Source organism: Osmia lignaria, chromosome 7, assembly GCF_051020975.1.
Source record: "Osmia lignaria lignaria isolate PbOS001 chromosome 7, iyOsmLign1, whole genome shotgun sequence".
Classification (NCBI taxonomy): domain Eukaryota; kingdom Metazoa; phylum Arthropoda; class Insecta; order Hymenoptera; family Megachilidae; genus Osmia; species Osmia lignaria.
This window is the reverse complement of record NC_135038.1, coordinates 2,813,633-2,834,450: the sequence shown is the minus strand read 5'-3', so window position 1 is coordinate 2,834,450 and position 20,818 is coordinate 2,813,633. Positions and strand designations below refer to the sequence as shown.

The window sequence follows — 20,818 nt, the reverse complement described above, 5'->3', positions numbered from 1 at the left end:
TCCATGAAATACAATATTCTGTTAAATAAAATAGTACTTTTTATTTTAAATAGAAGGAGAAATTGAAGTTACTGACCTTGAAGAGCCTTAAAATATTTGCAACCATAATGGAGACTACGCTGAAGGAAGCTCCTATAACACCAGTCACGGGTTTGTGGGGCACGTATAGCGGTGGTTTGTCGTTTTCACACTTATATTCTGTTATATCCTGAAAATGAATAAAAGAAAGGTCGCATATATGTACACTGACGATGAGTTCCATCGAAGTTGTCGCAGTGAAGTTGGCGCACTAACACATTCACGCCGCGTCGGTGAGCCAATGCGATGGGCGAGGTGCCGACGACGCGGTGTGAATGTGTAGCCAACTTCACTGCGACAACTTCGATGGGACTCACGAGCAGTGTTCATGCAATCGTATGTATTTCGTTTGTTCCTCGTATTCGCTTATGTAATGCTTTTGAATATTCCACTTGATATTTCAGAACGTATTTCAAGCAATAAATGATCAGAAATAGTTACAAGGGGGCGTAAAAAATCAGCACCAGCATAGAAAATAGTGTTAAATATTTTTTATTATGTGTTCATTTATTTTAAAGTACAATTCAAGAACTACTTTTCTACCTCATCACCAAGCTAATTTAAACATTTGTTGCGTGAAATTTTATATTCTTGTTTCAAGAAGTTTTAGTAAAGGGTATAGCAGGATAAGATGGTCAAAAGTGCCCTTGAGCCGATTTTTTTCAGCAATGCACCATTTTATAGCTTATAATAAAAAACCATTGCACACCAAGTTTCAACCCTGAATCTCAACCGGGAGGGTAGTTACAGGGTGAGAAAGAAAAAGTGGTTTTTGCCATATTTTCCCTATTTAATGGCATTCAAAAAATCTGAATAAATTCTAGAATATTCTAGCCATGTTTCTTTATGATTGTGAATTTATTCAGATTTTTTGAATGCCATTAAATAGGGAAAATATGGCAAAAACCACTTTTTCTTTCTCACCCTCTAACTACCCTCCCGGTTGAGATACAGGGTTGAAACTTGGTGTACAATGGTTTTTTATTCTAAGCTGCAAAATGGTGCATTGCTGAAAAAATCGGCTCAAGGGCACTTTTGACCATCTTATCCTGCTATACCCTTTCAGATAAAGTGATTACTTATATTAAAGCAAGATTTTGTGACAGGATTTTAGAATTTTTAAATTTTGGACACTTGGGACTTTGAAATTTTAGAATTTTTATATTTTAGAATTTTGGAATTTCGGAATTTTTGAATTTTATAATGACGAGGGACCTTGGGATACTAAGCGAATCCGACATATACCTAAGTTAGAGGAAAAAAGTTGCCTAAAATGTCGAATTTTGCAACACATTCATAAATCGTCGAAATCGGATGAGGAATGCTTTTTCTACAAGTTTTTTACAGATAGTCGTTTCTTTGGAGATCGATCAGATCTTAACTAATATTTAACTGTATTTTCGTAACAGATTGTTAACATTCGATTAGCCGACATCCAATGTCGCAGGAATTTCTCTAGACGGTTCTCCTTTGTTTGATACACGAATAATTGCTTCACGTAATTGAACATTCCTCTGACGTGGCACTTCGACAACTTGTTAACAATACAACAACTATGAGTTAACTCAGACAAATTGATGAACACAAACTAGAATCATGTTGAATAAAACACACCGTATGTAAACGAAGTTTCAACCGCTACCTAGAAACTATTGCTTCACTGTTTAACTTTTATAATTACTACAATAAAGATATTATTATATTAGTCAACATACAAATTATTGAAGCTGTCAGTTTTGAAGGACTAATATAAATAATATATAAACCAGGACTTCTGTGGAGTGGGCCAGGTCCCTTAAAAATTTAAAAACTTAAAAATTTTGGTATTTTAGAAATCTAAAGATTTTAATTTCTGGTCTTACCAAATTTTGGAATTTTAGAATTTTGGAATTCTGGTGTTTTCAAATTGTGGAATTGTTAAAAATTATTTTATTCAATTACTATTTTAAATACTGATATATAGGTACTATTTCTCAAGTGCTATTTTCAGTTTCAATATTTCTCCGCGCTTCTATGAACGAATTTCTACACACTTTGATAAATATTATAGTTTCTTGTGTTACAGAACCAGTCCTTATTTCAATTTATTTTCACTGTGAAGAAATAATTGAAATACATACACAGGGTAAGTCAGATAAAGTATTACAAACTATTATCTTAGAAACTATAGCAGTTATCGATGTAATTTTTGTTTTTTTAAATTAAATGCTACGAAGTTCCTGATTGTGTGGTGTATAAAAAATTGTTATAAAATGGTTACTATGGTAACAGAATAAACTGACGTCGTATTTTTTAAATGGAATGCTATGCTAGTCTCTTTTATTTATATAACTTTTATCAAACTGAATAATATTTACTTGAAGTATTTTCTGATATTCTTCATAGATATCGATTCATGGCAAAAGAAATATTTAAGGAGCAAATACACAGAGGCGTTGAAGGAGAATAAAAACACACGTATTTTATCTTAAAATTTATTTAATTAAATATTGAAAATGACGACTATTTACTTGTAAACGTGTATTTATTCTTTTCATAATGGTATGACGTGTATCAGACTGTATTGTTGTATTTACCGACTGTCAAGCATTTTGTATTCGAGTTTTCATATTTTCTTTTGTGGTAGGTAGAGTTTCCATTACTTTATGCTTCAAATACCCCCACAAGAAAAACTCAAATGCAAAATGCTTGTAAGTCGGTACCTGCAATAATGTTGACCGCTATACAATATTATTAGGTCTACCGGAAAGTTCTATCCGATAATCTCATCTCAAGTTTCCAAAGATAAGTCATTCTACAGAACTTGTATCCACAAATTACCATCATGCTGAGAAGAAGTCATTAATAACGTCGGAAATTATACTGTTCAGTAAATATTAATAAATGTATTGAAAATGTATTATATTCTTTTAATTCAATAACGGAAAGAATTTTCCAGTAGATTTAATATAAGAATACCAATATTAAAAAAAGAATAAATACATGTTTACAAGTAAAGAGTCGTCATTTTTAATATTTAATCAAAAGAATTTTAAATACGACTGTTTTAGTTCTCTTTGAATGCCTCCGCGTACTTGTTTCTTCCATATTTACTTTGCCATAAATTGTTAACTACGAAGAATATCAAAAAATGTTTCAAGTAAATGTTATTCAATTTTATAAAAGCTATATAAATAAACAACATTAGTATAGCATTCTATGTAAAAAAGATGACGTCTGTTTATTCTGACCTCATAGTAGCCATTTTATACAAATTTTTTATACACTAAACCAGTGGTGGCGATCCTTTTTACGTGTGCGTGCTAAAAATTTCCAAATATTATTTATCGACTATCTGAGAAGTTCGACAGTCGATAAATAATAGTACTTTTTTATACATATACATATGTATAACTATTACTCGTGCTAGCTAAATTGTTATACGTGCCATTTCTGGCTGGCGTGCCCTAGGTTCGCCACCAAGGCTCTAAACAATCAGACACCTCTCACCATTTAATTTAAAAAAAAATTAAGCCGTAGTAGCCACAGTTTCCGAGATAATAATTTACAACAAATTATCTGACTCACGCTGTATAAATATGCAGTATAATGTATGTAGGGATATGTAATAATTATTTACTATGTACAATCTATTCTGTGAGATGTATGACTGCTAATAGCTGCACTGTTAATGCAATCATTTCAAAATAAACTAATGTTTAGAAAAATATTTAAGAGAGCTATTCGTTACATATTATGTACTACTTACTTCTTAGAGATATTGTATATTTATTTTTACCCACAGTTTCAGTGGATATTAGGTTGTATCCACCTACCCTAACATAAAAAAATGTTGGACTAGTCTCCTCACTATTTTAAAATTCTGAGATTCTAATTGTAAGATTTTAAAAGTCAAAAATCCTGAAATTCTGAACTTCCGAAACTCCAAATTACTAAAACTCTAAAACGCTGCGATTTTAAAATTCTAAAATTTCAAAATCATAAAATTCTAAAGTTCCAATATCTTTAAATTCCAAAATACATTCTAACTTCCTAAAATCTTATTCTGACAGAAACATCGCTCGAAAAGCAAGAAGTATACCGCAGTTCACCAGTGTCCATAACTGCGAAAAGACCAGTTTTCGTTCTTCGCGCATCTCTAGTGCGCATCTTCGCCCTGATTGGCGATACTCCCAAACGAAGTGGAAAGCGATTAGCAGAGAGCATACCTGCGCATCGCAGTTATGGACTCTGGTGAACTGCGGTATATGCAATGCAACTAAAAACAAAATATACGGTTGTGTCTTCATTGCGTAAAATTGTGAATGAAAAAATGTAGTAATATTAGAGAATCAAATTAGAATTAAACATTATTAAGCATTTGATATTGTTAATAAAACTAAAGGACTTGACTCATCTCAACAGGAAGATCTTACTTATTCATACGATGAACATTATTGTATGAATAAAAGAATTCAATAATGACTCTAATATATTCGTAAATTTCAAAAAAGCTATTATTTACACTATCATGGACAAAGTGAAATGTAACCGCTCGCCGCGTTAACCCACTTTGATGAGAGGTACTCGCTTTTCTTCCGTAGCATTGCCGTCAATAAAGTATACCCTCCATAACGAAGTTCAGTAACTTTCTGAGACATTACACAACTGTTGTTGACGTTAAAAGTACATAAATACATATCGTGCTGTAAAATAACACTTTTATTCAATGATTAAGTACGTACGTATGCTGGAGTGCACTCATAACAGCACTTTGTACATTACCGCTTAAAAACCCTCGGGACATTTATTATTAAGTTTCCTATCAATTAGAGAAACCTTACGTGTAGCTATACAGGGTGTCTCACTTAAACTGATACAGAGTTCTTATTCCGTAACTATTAATGATACAAAAAATTGTTGATATGGAAATTATACGGCAAACGGGGGCCTATGTTTTGGCCGAAGACAAAAATCTTTTGCATTATTAGTTTAAGAGATATGATGGTCAAGTTTTGTTTTTTAATTGTAACCATATATTTTTTTCAGATCATGTAATAGTGCTTGTCAAGACGAATTCATTAAACTTTGATGTATACACTCGATTTCAATTAGTTTTCAAGATAGTATAACGTTTACAAATTTCCCGATTTTCAGTAGATACGTCTCGGTTTGAGTGGCAAGTCGTAAAAGCGGCCCTACTGTTGCGGTAAGTGTCATAGCGGGGGTCTACGCTAGGAACGGCATAAACTAGGTAGAGGCCATGGTGAGCCTGGCCCCCTTAAAAATCTGGACTGACTAAAATAATGGATTATCACCGTTTAAAACTATTAAGATTCTAAAATTTCGTAATTCCAAATCTTTAGTTTTTCTTCACATAAAAATTACAAATCTTAAGAATTTCAGATATCTAAAATTACAAAATTCTGAAATCCTAAAATTTTACTCCTGTTACATTGCCATGGACGACGCGGCAGGGCGGAGAATTGTTCAGTTGATAAGAAAAGGTAGATAAAATCATATTATTTTCGTGCGCTATGATGGTAGAAGCGTAGCACTAGTATGCTTGAAAATCTGTACGAAAATCAAATCGCTCACGTGGCAATATAACGGGAATTTATTGTAACTCATAGTGAGCCAACCATAACATTTCCCAACCCCATCGAAATTTTCGAGATCTCCCACATTTATGCTTTCAAGAACTCGACCTAACCCGGCTAGATATTATCGGGTGGTCCGTACCGAGGAACACGTTTCTGAGAATTTCGAAAGTTAGTTTATGACGGTTTCGCTACAGTAAAGCTATTTTTGAGTTAAGTATTTTCATATTGCCGGCAATAGTAGTTTACCTTTTTGTACAAGAATTTAGAGTCCAACGTCTACATCGCTCTCAATAGCTAAAATTATGTCATAAACTGAGTCTTCCCGAAGGGTAAGTCGACAGCGGTCAACTAGCGGTAATTGGCCTTCGAGGGTCAACCTGGACAGAAAAACCCGGCGCTGCTGGACTTTCGAGGTTCTCGCATACATCAGGTATCGCGCCACCCTCTTCTAAGACAAATCGCGCTAAGGGCGCACGGAAGGGCGGACACAAGTACCTGGGAACACACTGATTGGCAAATCAACATTTTGTAAAAACCAATTAACGCCTTTTCCCCCGAACCGGAATACCGGGAAAGCGAAAAGATGGGTTCGAATCGTCTTCGAAAACTTACTTATCGATCGACATCGAACGCCTAAAAATCAACGATCAAACAAACCAATTCTTTCGATTTAAAGTTTAAAGAATTACGCCGCGACGACCGTGAAGCCAATATAGCACTTCGAACTTTACAAATTCGAATGGGAATAAAAATCCGCGCGGTCATTCAGTGGCGCGTGTGACGTGCAACGTTCGATACGACACATCGGGTTATTGCGTACCCAGTACCGGTTTTAGCAATATTGGCGCCCTGGGCAAGATTATCGTGGCGCCCATTAAAATATATGTATATAGGTAGAAAACGCGTCGGGGAAAATGTAGACATAAATGCCGCAGCATATATAGCATATATGTAATATTACATATGAGATGTAGATAGAGAGAAGAGACAATGAGAAAATACCGGTATATTTGCATACTAGGGACACTGGGCCCCCGAACGGCGAATCATAAAGAAACCCCCCGCTGTAATTTAATTTCCTAAATACACTGTTCCTTTGAAAATTATTTTTCCAATATATGCAACTCTTTCGTTTAAAAATTGTACATTTAACTTTAGGGTAATATCCTTGTATACATATATTTTGTAAGTCTGGATCTCGATTGATCCAGACTTCGCTGTTCAAAGTTACAATTCTTATCATTTCTCCTTAATTGTAAGAACAGCAGTAGTCTGCCTATAATAGGCGAATTATTTTTAACTAATTTTATAGAGTATTTTGGGACCGACTGATTATAATAATAATAGCCGGGTAATATTATTCATGATGGTAATAACCAGATACTGCTATATTATTATTTTCAGTCTTTTTTTCACAAATAAAAGATCACTTACATTTATATTTCACTAAAACTACGATTGCTTTTTTATTCAACAAGTAAGTTAAAAATAACTCTATTATTATTTAATAATTTAATACAAGATATGAAAGTCTTGCAGTAAATAAAAGAGATGATAAACGATAGCCTGTTGTTTAAAGCAGAGCTTCGACGTTTGATAGGCAAGGATTAATCTACTTCCAAGGAAGCACATTTAAGATTAATGGATCTCATAATTTCAGAAACAACGTAATTTTCAACGATTACTCAACGGGAAATAAGATATACGTTTAAATGACAGTTCAATCAGATTCGATCAGTATTAATTGTTTATTTTAATAAGTTTATTTAAAATTAATCGAAGAAAAATATTTTTTAAATAGCACGAGTATAAATAATTAGACACATTTTGTAGTGCAACATAATGTTTCAGCCCTTTGATGGTCCTTTTTAAAAATAAATAATAAATTTAATAATTTAATTAAAAGAATTTACAATAGAAACAATAACCAATAGATAAAAGTATAAATGGAAGAATTATGAAAACATAAAAAAAAAATTATTACCTCTGTTATAAAATATGAAGCACAATAATTAACTATAGGTATTATTACATCTTTAGACCAATATTAAAATTTAAACTGGAAGTTTTCTGTCAATAAAGAAATTAATGTATCACATAGAAAGGAATTTTTTAAATTATCAAAGTTGTTGGAACTATGTAGTAGAACAGTAAACTCTTTCTATATTGCCACTCTACAATATATTGCCGACTGAGCAATTTCTTTTAAAACAAGAATTTCCATGTACGATATTTCTACACACAGGTCGCCGCAGTATCACAGCCCGATATCGTTTTTTCATCGACAAATGAAATCATACATCTTTCGTTAAACAGTGAGACAATGTATTGTTGGGGCTGTAAGAAAAATTCGAATATTCAGCTATTAACATATTTGAATATTTACTGTCTATCGTTTCCTGGAGCTCCTTAACCATACGTACTGTGCAGAGATAGAAAGATGAGTAGCGAGACGGCAGAAGGGCACTTTGCACGTTCCGCCCTGTCCCCACGTTTGATCCTCGCAACGCTGACTTCGTACTATCTCACTTTGTCACGAAGTCTCATTTTCCTTCTTTATCAGGCGATGCGATTAGTATGTGACCGATTCGGCCAATAACTAGAATGCGTGCGCGTGAGGCGTGACTTATCAAATACGACCAGCCGTGCCCACATTCCTTCCGCTCGTCATCTTCTCATCTCTGCACAATAGGTTCGTCTTCCTGTCTATTTCCTTAGGCTCCCAGTATTATCTAACACTGGTTAAGCTAACTAAGAACACCATAACCTAAATAAAGCCCCGGCTACGAAGCCACCCCCTCCGGCTCGTAACATTGTTTCGGAACAGATAATGACTCATGAACTAGATAATACTCGTATGGACTGAGTTGCATTAAACTTGTCGCAGTGAAGTTGGCGCACTAACACATTCACGCCGCGTCGGTGTGCCGATGGGCGAGGTGCCGACGACGCGGCGTGAATGTGTTAGTGAATGTGTAGCCAACTTCACTGCGACAACTTCGATGGAACTCCGTGTACATACATACGTTCATTATGACACGCATCATTCAGAGCGATGATCGAAGCATAGTAAAGGTGAAACACAGAAGAGTACTTCACGTTTTTCGGACACAATTATGAGAGAAATGCGTAATGATTATGATATTTATATCTAGGAGAAGTATACTGATTCAGAGTGCTTTTTGGGAAAAATTGTGAAAAAATTCTTTTCTATAAAAACGTACGGTTTACAAGGTTCTAAAAGCAATATTGCACAATGAGGTTCTGTACAGTTCTGTATAATTATGCAAAGAATATTTTTAAAAAAGAATGATAAGAAAATATTGTTTCTTCACTTTAAAATCTTTGAATTACAAAATCGCTAAATTTAACAGCATGGCAGACAAAGATCGTCCAGAGTAAAAAAAATGAAAAAGGAGGAAACTTACTTGATTCATATAAGATCTGACGAACTCCATGCTCTGATCAAGAGCGTAGGTATCACTGCTGCAGGAATCAAGAATAAGGGCACCCAAAGTGGTATTTGGTAATAAATCATTGTCTGAATTGATCTCGTCGAGGGCATATAGCATAGCTTCCAATCGTTGCATTCCCTTTTCTTCCTTCACCGCACCGCATGGCGATTGACCGATCGAACCTGACACCTATGAATAAAAATATGACTATCTATGAATAAAATACATGTATAATAAGGATTTCGAACACTACAATAATCGCGCTTTCACAGAATTGCCTTTTCAAACATCACCAAGAAACTGTTTTAGAATTGTACAGGGTGACGTATTTGAAACAAAACATCGGAATACCTTTGTTATTCTAGACAGTACGAAAAACTGTTAACGGTGAAAGTTGCTTCGTTTAAAAAGAGAGAAAATATAATACTGCCATCGTTGCTTTGCTCAAATTGCTGAATTTTTAAATTCAGACAATTTAAAAATTTGCAGCGACCCTAATAGCGAAAACACTTTTTTATTCTATTAATAAAAGAATACCAGTGATGAAAACACTCCCTTTAAAAAATGTTGTGAATATTTACAAAACCGTGCAAGATATGAAAAAAAGTTATATGAATTTTGAGATCCCACGTTGTAATGATAAATGATTTAAAATATTAAATTCAACTAAATTAGGATAATTTAATCAAAAATACGGGTAGGTACAACAGAGAAGGGGGATAATTATTAAAAATTATGATTATAATTATCATTTATTTAAATTATTATTTTTTATTTAATGATTTAATAATTTTCTTTACTAATGGATATAAAAATGAAATAATTGTAAGTAGAAAAAAAAGTCTGTTTCTGCAAAAACAGTTTGAAATTATTTAAAAAATTTTTATTGTAACGTAAAATTTAAAAAATAAGATTTAGGTGATCAGATTATTTGTTGGATCGTGAAGTTTCGCGGCAATTGGTGGAATCTGTGTTTACCAAACTACTCGAGAACTCCTTCAGAAACTCCAAGTTTGTCATACAACGCTCGTACTAGGTTTACAGAAACTCGGTAAAGTAAAAAAACTTGACCGACGTTGGATGTCACAGGAATTGTCGAAGGAAAATAGGCAGAATAGTTTCTCTATAGTGTTTCCTCTTCTGTGTCAACAACATACCGTACCTCTTTTGAATTGTACATTAACAAGTGATGTAAAGTGAATGCTATAAGACAACAGAGGAATACATATATGACCCAATTGACTTCAGAATAGGCTTTTGATTTGTAAAAACTGGCAGAAATGAAGAAACGGAGAGGTGTATCTCAATTGTGTGATATGACTTATTTATTGGATTACAGATATAAATGATTTTGTGAAATATAAATACATAGAGTCAGTGTAAAAAGTGTTAGGACACCGTTTAAAACAGAATACCTCATTTAAAATTGGACCAAATGACTTGAGGTTTTTTGAGAAGTTATACAAATTAATTTACTAAGATCCGTGCTTTTGTGGTTTTAAAAAATTACAATTTGTTGAAATCGTGAATGAAAATAGTAAAAGGCAATTTTCTAACTTTTTTATTTGAGTTATGTTCAAGAACATAACTAGTCACGTTCTTGCGTTAGATGAAAAGTTGCGATTTTCGGAAATTTCAATTACTTGTAACTTCTAAGTGCATTAACCGATCTCTTATTAACTTATTTGAATCTACGAAAGATATATTTTAAATTTTTATTATAGGCTCACAAAAAAAGATGACAAATTACCCTTTACTATTTTCTTTCACGATTTCAACAAATTGTAATTTTTTAAAACGACGAAAGCACATATCTTAGTAAATTAATTTATATAAGTTCTCAAAAAACTTCAAGACATTTGGTCCAATTTTAAATGAAGTATTCTGTTTTAAACGGTGTCCAAACACTTTTTATACTCACTGTAGTTTTTAAATTAGGATTTTTTGGGGAAGGTCGGTCTGGTGCCTTAGCTTTATTACCATTGTCAAGTGTTTAATATTGTTAAATTCTATATTCATTCTAATATTGTTTAATTATTTTTATTCATAACCTCGCGTGATAAGAATATTATGATAGGTTTTGTTTTTAGTTGAATTGAATATTATGTTCCACAAGATTTTACGAGAGAATCTTAGAACATTAGAATATTAGAATATTGGAATATTAGATTATTAGAATTTTAGAACAATGGAATATCGTAAAATTAGAACATTAAAACATTAAAATGTTAGAATATTAAAAGATTAGAATGTTAAAATGTTAGAATATTAGAATACTAAAATACATATTACCACTTTAGAACAGCAGCACATTAAGATATTAAATTATTCGATTATTAGAATCTTAGAATTTTAGATTCTTAGAATAGTAGAATCATAGAATCCTAGGATCATAGAATTTTAGAATTCTAGAACTTTAGGATCTCGGAATTTTGGAATCTTTGAACTTTGAAGTTTTCCAATATTAAAATTCCAGAATCTTAAAATTTTACGTCAATAGTTACATCAATTACACTTTTACCAACACGAAATCCTACAATGTTTCTTACATCGTTTAAAAAAAGAAATTTATTTTCATGGTTTCATAATGTTTCTCTGCATTGCTGAACTAACATATTGCAGTAGATTTGTATTATTTTAAAATTCGAGACTTCAATTATTTACCACAGTTCCCTAAGAATTTGAGAAACAATAACAGCTGAAAAATACCGTGCAGAATTGCAGACAATGCAAGAGAAATTCAAAAAAGGATCCAGTCGGTGTTAGTGAAGCGGAAAGGTATGTATGATTTCGCGTTGAATGAATGACGTTGCAAAAACTGCATGAGTTACAGAATCAACTTCTATCCCATTCACTGGAATTTTCTCCAACAGACATTCATTTATTCAGCACTTTTAAAAATTTCTTGAAAAATATACGGTTAATAAGTGAAGGGACCATAAAAAGTACTTTTGGAACGTTTATGTCGACAAATAATATTAATTTCTATGATAAATGCAGAAATGTCTCACAATCAGTTAACCCCGCTGGAAAAGGTATACGTAGGATGTCCCAATTTAATCAGTCTCTTTGAATGTCTACAAAATAAATAAAAGCTGAATGATTCTGATGAACATCTAATTTAATGAGTATTTTTTTTAACGGAAGATAAAGGGTGTTCGACAACAGGTGGGAGATTTTTAAAAGGGTGATTCTAGGGATCAAAATAAGACGAAAATCAAGAATGACGAAATAGCGTTTGCGGTTTTGTTTTCCAGTAATTAACGTTTAAAAATTCGAGTAAAAAGCGCCTAAAACCTGCAATCTGCCCAGCACCGACGACTGAACGTCAGGTCAGCAGGGATGGGTACAGTCATAACCAAGAAGAGAAATCCGAATGCTGCAGTACCGAAGTACCGAGAAACAGAATAGCACGAGGTAAGTTTCTACTATTCAATGATTCTTGGTTATGACTGTACCCACCTCTGCCAACCCGGCATTCAGTCGTCGGTGCTGGGCAGATTGCAGGTTTCAGGCGCTTCTTACTCGAATTTTTAAACGTTAATTACTGGAAAACAAAGCCGCAAACGCTATTTCGTCATTTCTGATTTTCATCTTATTTTGATCCCTAGAATCACCCCTTTAAAAACCTCTCACCTGTTATCGAACACCCTGTAGGCAAAAGCCATTTGTTTTTTTTAAGCCATTAATAGTGGAGTATGGGTAAATTGAGATCCAAAGTTACAAAACGTATACAACGATACTAACTTAAAGTTAAATGTATCATACTTAAGCCAAAGAGTTTCGTATGTTGGAAGAATCATTTTTAAAGGAACAGTGTAAAATTTAGAACATGAAAACAATATGAAATACAAAATGAAATTAAAATTGGGGCTTCCTTCATGGTCTGCCATCACAGCGTTAATAAAACTGCAAACTATTCGGTTGTTCAAAATATTCTGTATGAAAGAGTATTAAGATGCAGAAAGAATTCAACAATTCAATAATTAGTGCTATTTAAAAAATTTTTATTTTTTAATTAATTTGCATTTTGTAGAACTTCCTTCTTCAAATCGGATATTAGTTAAATTTCATAATTTTTAAATTGCACTTACAAATTAATTTCAAAATTATGTTTATAAATATTTTAAAGTCAAAGATTATTAAAAACTTAGTATCTTGGAATCTTGGAATCTTGGCATCTCAGGGTCTTGGAATCTTAAAATCTTAGAATCCTAGAATCCTAGAATCTTAGAATCTTAGGATCTGAGAATCTTAAAATTTTTAAATATTAGAATCCAAGTAAGATTTTTAAATTTCAAAATGTAGGCGTTTAATGGAGGGGTGAGGGCTTCGTCTCCCCGGACGCCTTGAGTTCGAGCCAGGGCCCGCTAGGTGGCGGCGAGAGGTTGGTGCAGTGTTCTTGCAAAGGGTCGCCCGGCATGCGAATAGCGGTATGATAGGTGTTTGGGACAGGGATCGTCTGTTATCAGCCCCACTGACGAGTCTGACAAACGATCTCGAGACGAAACGCTTTTTTCTCTCCTACAAAAAATTTTTTGTTTCATATTTCGTATAAGAATTAAAAATATCTCATAAATTATTGATTTTTTTTAATACTGTACACATCCTAATACTTTTAATGTAGAATTCTCCAATAAATTATACTTAATCGTTTTGAAGTTCTATTTAATAAAAGGGATACATTTGCATTCCTTTCTTTTTAATAAGACTCCCTATTTTTTTATACACTTTGTCCATGTTGCTGGACAAAAATATAGAACACCAACAATTACCAACACAAGAGTTTAATCAGTGATTGATAAAGTGATTTTAACAGACTCCAGTACTTTTCCTTTTTTAAAAAAATGGGTGAACTTGTGGAAAAGTAGCTCCCCTTCCGATTTCAACGATTTTTGAACATCTTGTAAAATTCGACATTTTAAGCAACTTCTTCCCTCTAACCTATATGTAGGACTCGCTTAGTTTCCGAGAAATTTGCGAAAAACTATGAGCACTACCACATTGAATTTCGCTTGTATGTATACGTCCGTGGCCGTGCGTATGTCAGCAAATGATCCTCGCTTATCAACTGTTTCTGTCAACACCACTACGTGACTCGGCTGCCGTTCATATAACGGGTGAGCTTAAAATCGAAGTTAACTAATTTCAATTATTTTGACATTGGACTTATATGGAAATCCCTGCATTATCTGTTATACACAAAAAATAAAAAAAGAGTTTGGCAACTACGTTGAAAATAAAAAGTTCTTATAAGAATAAATTATATGTAATGATGCTCTTTTTTTCATTTATTACAATCTGGTATGTTCACCCCCTATGTAATAAGAAACGGAATCATATAATATAAATTACCTTACTTCTGTGAGTGTTAGGAAAACTTTGTTCATCATGTAGTATAAAAAATCCGGAAAGGCTTTGGTTGTCAGGGAACAAAATTCAGCAATACAACAAAGCTTGTATTTGTAATAAACGAAAATGCGTACATTTTTTAAAATATTATTTCATAATTATTTGAACTACTAATTAAGATCTTACGTAAAAAATTAAAATTAAAGAAAAGATTATTAATATTTTTGTGTATCTTTTTCTACTTACATAAATAATTAATAAATCTATTACCAGTCGATAGTTTTCATTAAAAGAAACAACTTCTGTTTAAAAACATTTTTTTTTTGTAAGTTATAACACAAAGTCGAAAAATAGCCAAATTGTCAGAAGTTCAATTTTATTTCCCTAGAGTGAATTTGGGCAGTAAAGAAAAATTGCATAATACATACATAAGTATTACATAATTTGTTGAAGTTTAGGGTTGAGGATCTTTTCTTGTCAACTGTTTAAATAAAATAAAATAAAAACATATAATATATAGTACTGTTTTCTTATTTTTTGAATTGCTTGTTTTCTGAAAATTTCAATGGGATCTTGTGGATCTCATTATATTTAGAATTAACATTTTCATAAATTATGTGAATAATACAACAAATTTTTAATGCAAACAAAAATAATAGTTTCACGTAGACAATATTACAAGAAACATTTAATAATAACCCTGCTTAATAAATTTTCACGTTTCTATCAAACGTTGCAGCAATTCTGTTACTGTTATTATAGGCATTAATTGAATATTACCCCATAAATGTTCAATAGGATTTAATTCAGCAGTTGAACTAGAAGGGTAATACTTTGAGCCACTTAAATAATAAATATTTTTGTACAATTCTCGATACATGTTCGGAATAATTAATAAATGTGATAGATGAATAAATCTGATTATATATTAGTACCACTAAAGTAAGTATATTATCAATTATTATTAATAAATTAAAATAGCGATGGATTTATCGTGAATATATATGTGTATATTGATAATTCCATTTATTAATTTCTAACATTTATTCGTTGTTGATTTAACGAAAGAATTGTTGAAATAATTATTTTCCTTTCCATAAAAAAATTTTCATACAGATATCAATTTAAAAAAATGCCCTATTTGAATTTTTTTCAAGAACAAAACTTTTAAGTATACAAATTAATTTAGTGCTTTTACCATAATGTTTTTTCGGCTGAACTTTGATTCCAGGGACATAAAATTATTGCCCTTTTTTCTTGCTCTTTAGTAGTTTTTGACACGTAGAATCCATAAATGTAGGTCGTAACTTTAGGAAATTAGCGGTTCAAAAGTTATGAGTATGTAAAGTTTCACGTTTTTAGGGTATTTTACACGCTACTTTGACGCCATGTTGCTTCCATCTATTAGTTGATTGGCCCGCATAGATGAGCATTCGGCGGCCATTTTGGCGGGATAAATCAAATGTTTCATTTGAATTTGTTTTCCACGATAATGATTTCGCCGACCGCCTGTGCGAGTATTTATGGCGTCGATTTTGCCGCAAAAATAAAGTCGATATGATGGAATCATTAATGGAGGCAATTAAGAAACAATATATTTTTAAATAAGGTAAGCGGAAGTATTAGATTAGGTTAGGCTATATACTTAAATCCGACCGCCGTCAGGCGGTCGGCAACGCTTTCGTGAAATAATAATACTGTTGAAATGTAATAATTTCTTGGGCCCTCTTTAAAATTTTTAGGTTGGTAGTATGATACATAGGAACTTTGAAAGCTCATCTATGCGGGCCAATCAAATAATAGATGGAAGCAACATGGCGTCAAAGTAGCGTGTAAAATACCCTAAAAACGCGAACTTTACATACTCATAACTTTTGAACCGCTAATTTCCTAAAGTTACGACCTACATTTATGGAGTTTACGTGTCAAAAACTATTAAAGAGCAAAAAAAAAGGGCAATAATTTTATGTCCCTGGAATCAAAGTTTAACCGTTTTTTCAATTATTATTTTGGATTTGAATATTTTCTATTTTGTTAACGTTTCAAAACAATAATGATAATTTATTTATCCCAACCTCAGTACCATGAAAAGGATCAATTCATTCACATAATTATTATGTGTACAATTCTTATAATTTTATGTTAATTTAACTTGACCTTTTCTCATTAACTTATCTAAACCTTTACTTGCTAACCTAATCCATCCCTTTCTCTCTTCTCCTTTCTGTTATGTTCCAGCTTTCTCAGCTAATCCAAAGCTTTCTGACTCCCTTTTTAACCGACTTCGAAAAGGAGGAGGTTACTCAATTCGATCAGTATGTATTTTTTTTTTTGTGTGTTCAATCGGAACGAAACCTTTTACATCTTGTAGGGTGTCTTCTGATTGGTCCCATTGAAAAAAAATTTTTCATTTTTTCATTGCTATTGCAAAATACAGGTAGTTTTTAATGTCGAGATTGGATGATTGCAATGACCTTTTAATATGTTGTCGGGGACAGGATTCGGTTTCGCACAACTTTTTCATTATGCATAATTAACGGAAAGCTTTAGTTTCCGAGATATTCATGAAAAACTATTGTTACTACTACATTGAATTCTACGTATGCCTACGTGTCTCTACCGGTGAATGAGTCAGCATGCAGTCGCCGATTCTCTACTGTTTCTTGTATACATGTATACTCTCCAAGGCATGTACCAATTGCAATGAAACCTTTCACATCTATACCGCAGTTCACCAGAGTCCATAACTGCGACGCGCAGGTTGAAAGATGGTGGGGGAACGCAGCGAGCTCTCTGCTAATCGCTTTCCACTTCGTTTGGAAGTATCGCCAATCAGGGCGAAGATGCGCACTGGAGAAGCGTGAAGAACGAAAACTGGTCTTTTCGCAGTTATGAACTCTGGTGAACTGCGGTATAATAGGAGATATTTCCGCGATATCTCATTTGCAAAAATTTATGCAATTTGTTATTATTAATAACTATTGTTATAATTTGTATGGAACTTGTTATCGTTAAAAACTATCGTTATTGCAATTAACCAATAAGAACGATAAACCACCTTACGGCGTCCTATAAATACTGCTCGTTCCACTAAAAAGTGTGAAATAAAATAATTTTTAACACAAAATACAACCGACTTCGAAATGCACTGAAAAGTATGAAATAATTTCTACTTCATTTGTACCAATATTCCATAGCTATTAATAAAACCTATTTGATCATTAAATAGTATACTAAATACATTTCAACCTTTTCAGAGGCGGCGCAACATTAAAAATACCCGAACAAATGATGCTGTCAGTAACGATTTGATTGCGGTATGGCGAGCTTGGTAATTAATAAGTCGTAAGGAAAAATTTCGAATATTATAGATACGGCGGAAAATATTTGTAATTGTAACGATTTTAAATATTTACATTTGTAATTGTAAAAATCTTAAAATTTTTAGGATCTGGAATTTTGTGATTTCGAAAGGCTGGAATTTAGGAAATCTAAAATTTTATAATATTGGAAATGTGGAATTTTGATAACCTGGAATTTTGAGATTCTGAAATTTTGTAATTTTTGAACTGTGGACTTTTGAAATTTTAGAATTCTGAAATTTTAAAAATATGTAATTTTGAAATTATGAAATGTAAAAACTTTAAAATCTTTTAAATGATAAGGGTCCATATTTTTAGGGAGATTAGATTTATTCTGGTGCCTACTTAGTTACGCTACTGGTTCCCATTTGCATATGTATTTTCAAACTCCTTTGAATTTTAAAAATAGTATAAGAGCATTTGTCGATTCGAGAAAGACTCCAACGATCTTAGAAATTACGGAATACAGAACTTCAAAAGAAGGAACTTTATTGAATCAAGATCAAAAGCAGCTCAGTGACCATGAAGAAGTAATCAATTCAGTGTCTGTGAACAAAATGACAAATTACTGCAGGAGGTGGATCAATATCAGAAGCTAGTGATCTTAACCACTTTACAGTAAAAATTCATCAAAGGAAGTATTAATTTTTTATTTTCATACTAATTCCTCTGGTTATGATAAATGTAACAGTCTTTATGATATTTTTTTTCCAATTTCGTTTCTTTCAGTATAATGTCCAGATTTTTAAGCAGCTTTGATGATAAAACAAGTACGGCTTTCTTTTATCTTCAGAGAAAAATATTGCCTGAGGATAGGATTTCATAAAGCTACAAGAAAACGCAATGAACGAATAAGTGCATCCTTTTAGTCTCTCTAATGTACCCTTCCATTTTATAACAAATTAGAAAAAACTAATAGAAAAATAGGACTTTTTATTTAGCCATAACATTTCTATAGAAAAGAAATTAAAATATGAATATAAAAACAGAAAATATAATTAATCGAAATATAGTTTTTCGTAAAAATAAGCAATATATTTTTTTATTTTGATGTAATTTTTTATACAGGGTGTTTCAGATCGGGTGGTACAACCGTGAAGGGAAAGATTCTATAAGCAAAAATAATCTAAAAAAAGAGTACATTTTTTGGTTTCTGCTTTCATTTTCGAGAAACTGAGTTCCGATTTTTTCCATTCTCTGATATGTTACAGTACATCAGAAAATGTTAGAGACGTATTTTTTATGCGCGTTAATTTGTTCATTTAAGGGTTGGGAATCGCTATCAAGTGTTACTCCGAAAACTGGTCTTTTTTACATATCTTGAAAATGAATTAGAATTTTTGGAAAAAGTCAACAGAAAATTATTTGTCATAAAAGGACGATATTGTATGCATTATTTTATCTTAAAAGATTGCATCCTCTAATATATATAATGAAAAATAACATTCCTAAACGTGTGTTTCGAAAACGAAAGTTCAAACGACAAAATTTATTCTTCTGTTTTTTGGCTTATTGTTTATTATAGAAACACCCTCTACTTGGTTGTACTACACGACCTGAGGCACCCTGTATGTAAAGTTGAAATATATTCGCGATCAAATCAGGCTTCCCTATGTAAAACGGTGATGTCCAGGCAGTGCCGGTTTTAGCAATATTGGCGCCCTGGGCAAAATTATCGTGCCGCCCATTCAGGGGCTAAAAACCGCGTCAGGGAAGATGTAGACTTAAATGCTGCATCATATATAGCATATATGTAATATTACATCTGAGATGTAGATAGAGAGAAGAGACAATGAGAACATATTGGTATATTCGCATATTAGGGACACTGGGCTGCGACGCCCCCTACAGATGTAGCGCCCTGGACGATTGCCCGACCGCGTCCCTCCCCCAACGCCGGCACTGTACCCAGGGTTCACTTCCTTCTTCGTAGGCCTGTTCTCAACCGGACTCCTATCCCTCTCTGTAGGTACAAGCGTAAAGCACCTGGTAGGTGTAGTTGCAAACCCAATCAGGTTAGTTGTTTCGACCCAAGAACAAAACTTCTTACGTCGACGAAGAGTTAAGTATTAGGTCTTCGGTACCTGATTCAATAATTAGCGAAACCATGAGAAGGCAGTTCATCCTTGCCTGGCACCATTGGTGGTGGTGTCTACTGGACAGTAGATTTATTTTATTTTTAAAGATCGGCCGGCATAAGCAGGAGCTTGGAAAAGGCAGAGCGGGTTTATAACCCCACAAGGCTCAAACACACAATAACTTTCTCTGTAGGCGCTCCCTGCGAGAATGACCATGTAGGGGAGAGGAACACATATACAAGGTATTGCAAAACATGTGGGCATAGCTTCCAAGGTGGATTCAGTACGTTAAAATAAGAAAAAAAGTTCGTATGGTTTCGAATTATGTACAACTATTTCTGTTTTCCAATAATTCTTATGACTCTGCTGATTCCTTCCTTCGACTGTTTATAAGTAATTTTATCTTATGTACGACGTTCTTGTCTGCTATGTAAACACTATTTTGTAATTTTTGGAGTATCTTTCCTATAGGTTTTCTAGTGTGTCCATCGCTCTGTCTTTCTGTGGAGAAAAACGATAAGAGATAAACGGAAACGGTTTTTGCTATTATGTTTCTCATGGTCTGAAACCGTGCGTTTAAGGAGGTAGACACGGCACGTGACCTCTCCGATTCAGGACGTCGGTATTACAGCAGTATTATACTTTGCGATCATATAAATGGTGGGCAGAAATGTATGACGTACGATAACTGATTATAACCAGTGATGATATTGTAAAGTTTCACGATACAATGAAATTCCTATGATTTTTCGAAAAAAAAAAAAAAAATTGTTGTAAATGCAAAGTAAGAAGCAAGCTGTAAAGGGGAATCACACACGCTATTAAAAATCTCTCTAGATCTAGTGAGCTGTGCGAGTTAAGTGCGGTCACTCGTGAACTGCAGTACAGTTAATTCGCAATGGGTATGTTGA

The 20,818-nt window shown here is 33.1% G+C and overlaps 1 protein-coding gene across 2 annotated transcripts in view; it reads right to left on the bottom strand.

Moving 5' to 3' along the window:
- LOC117609657 (metabotropic glutamate receptor 8) overlaps window positions 1–20,818 on the bottom strand; it is a 218,235-nt gene that overhangs the window by 75,488 nt on the left and 121,929 nt on the right. For both annotated transcript variants that reach the window (XM_076689003.1, XM_076689004.1), the window contains exons 3-4: window positions 9,089–9,304; window positions 77–208 (exon numbers count right to left, since the gene is read on the bottom strand). In XM_076689003.1, coding sequence (XP_076545118.1) covers window positions 77–208; window positions 9,089–9,304 — 348 coding nt within the window. The remainder of the gene's footprint in view (window positions 1–76; window positions 209–9,088; window positions 9,305–20,818) is intronic.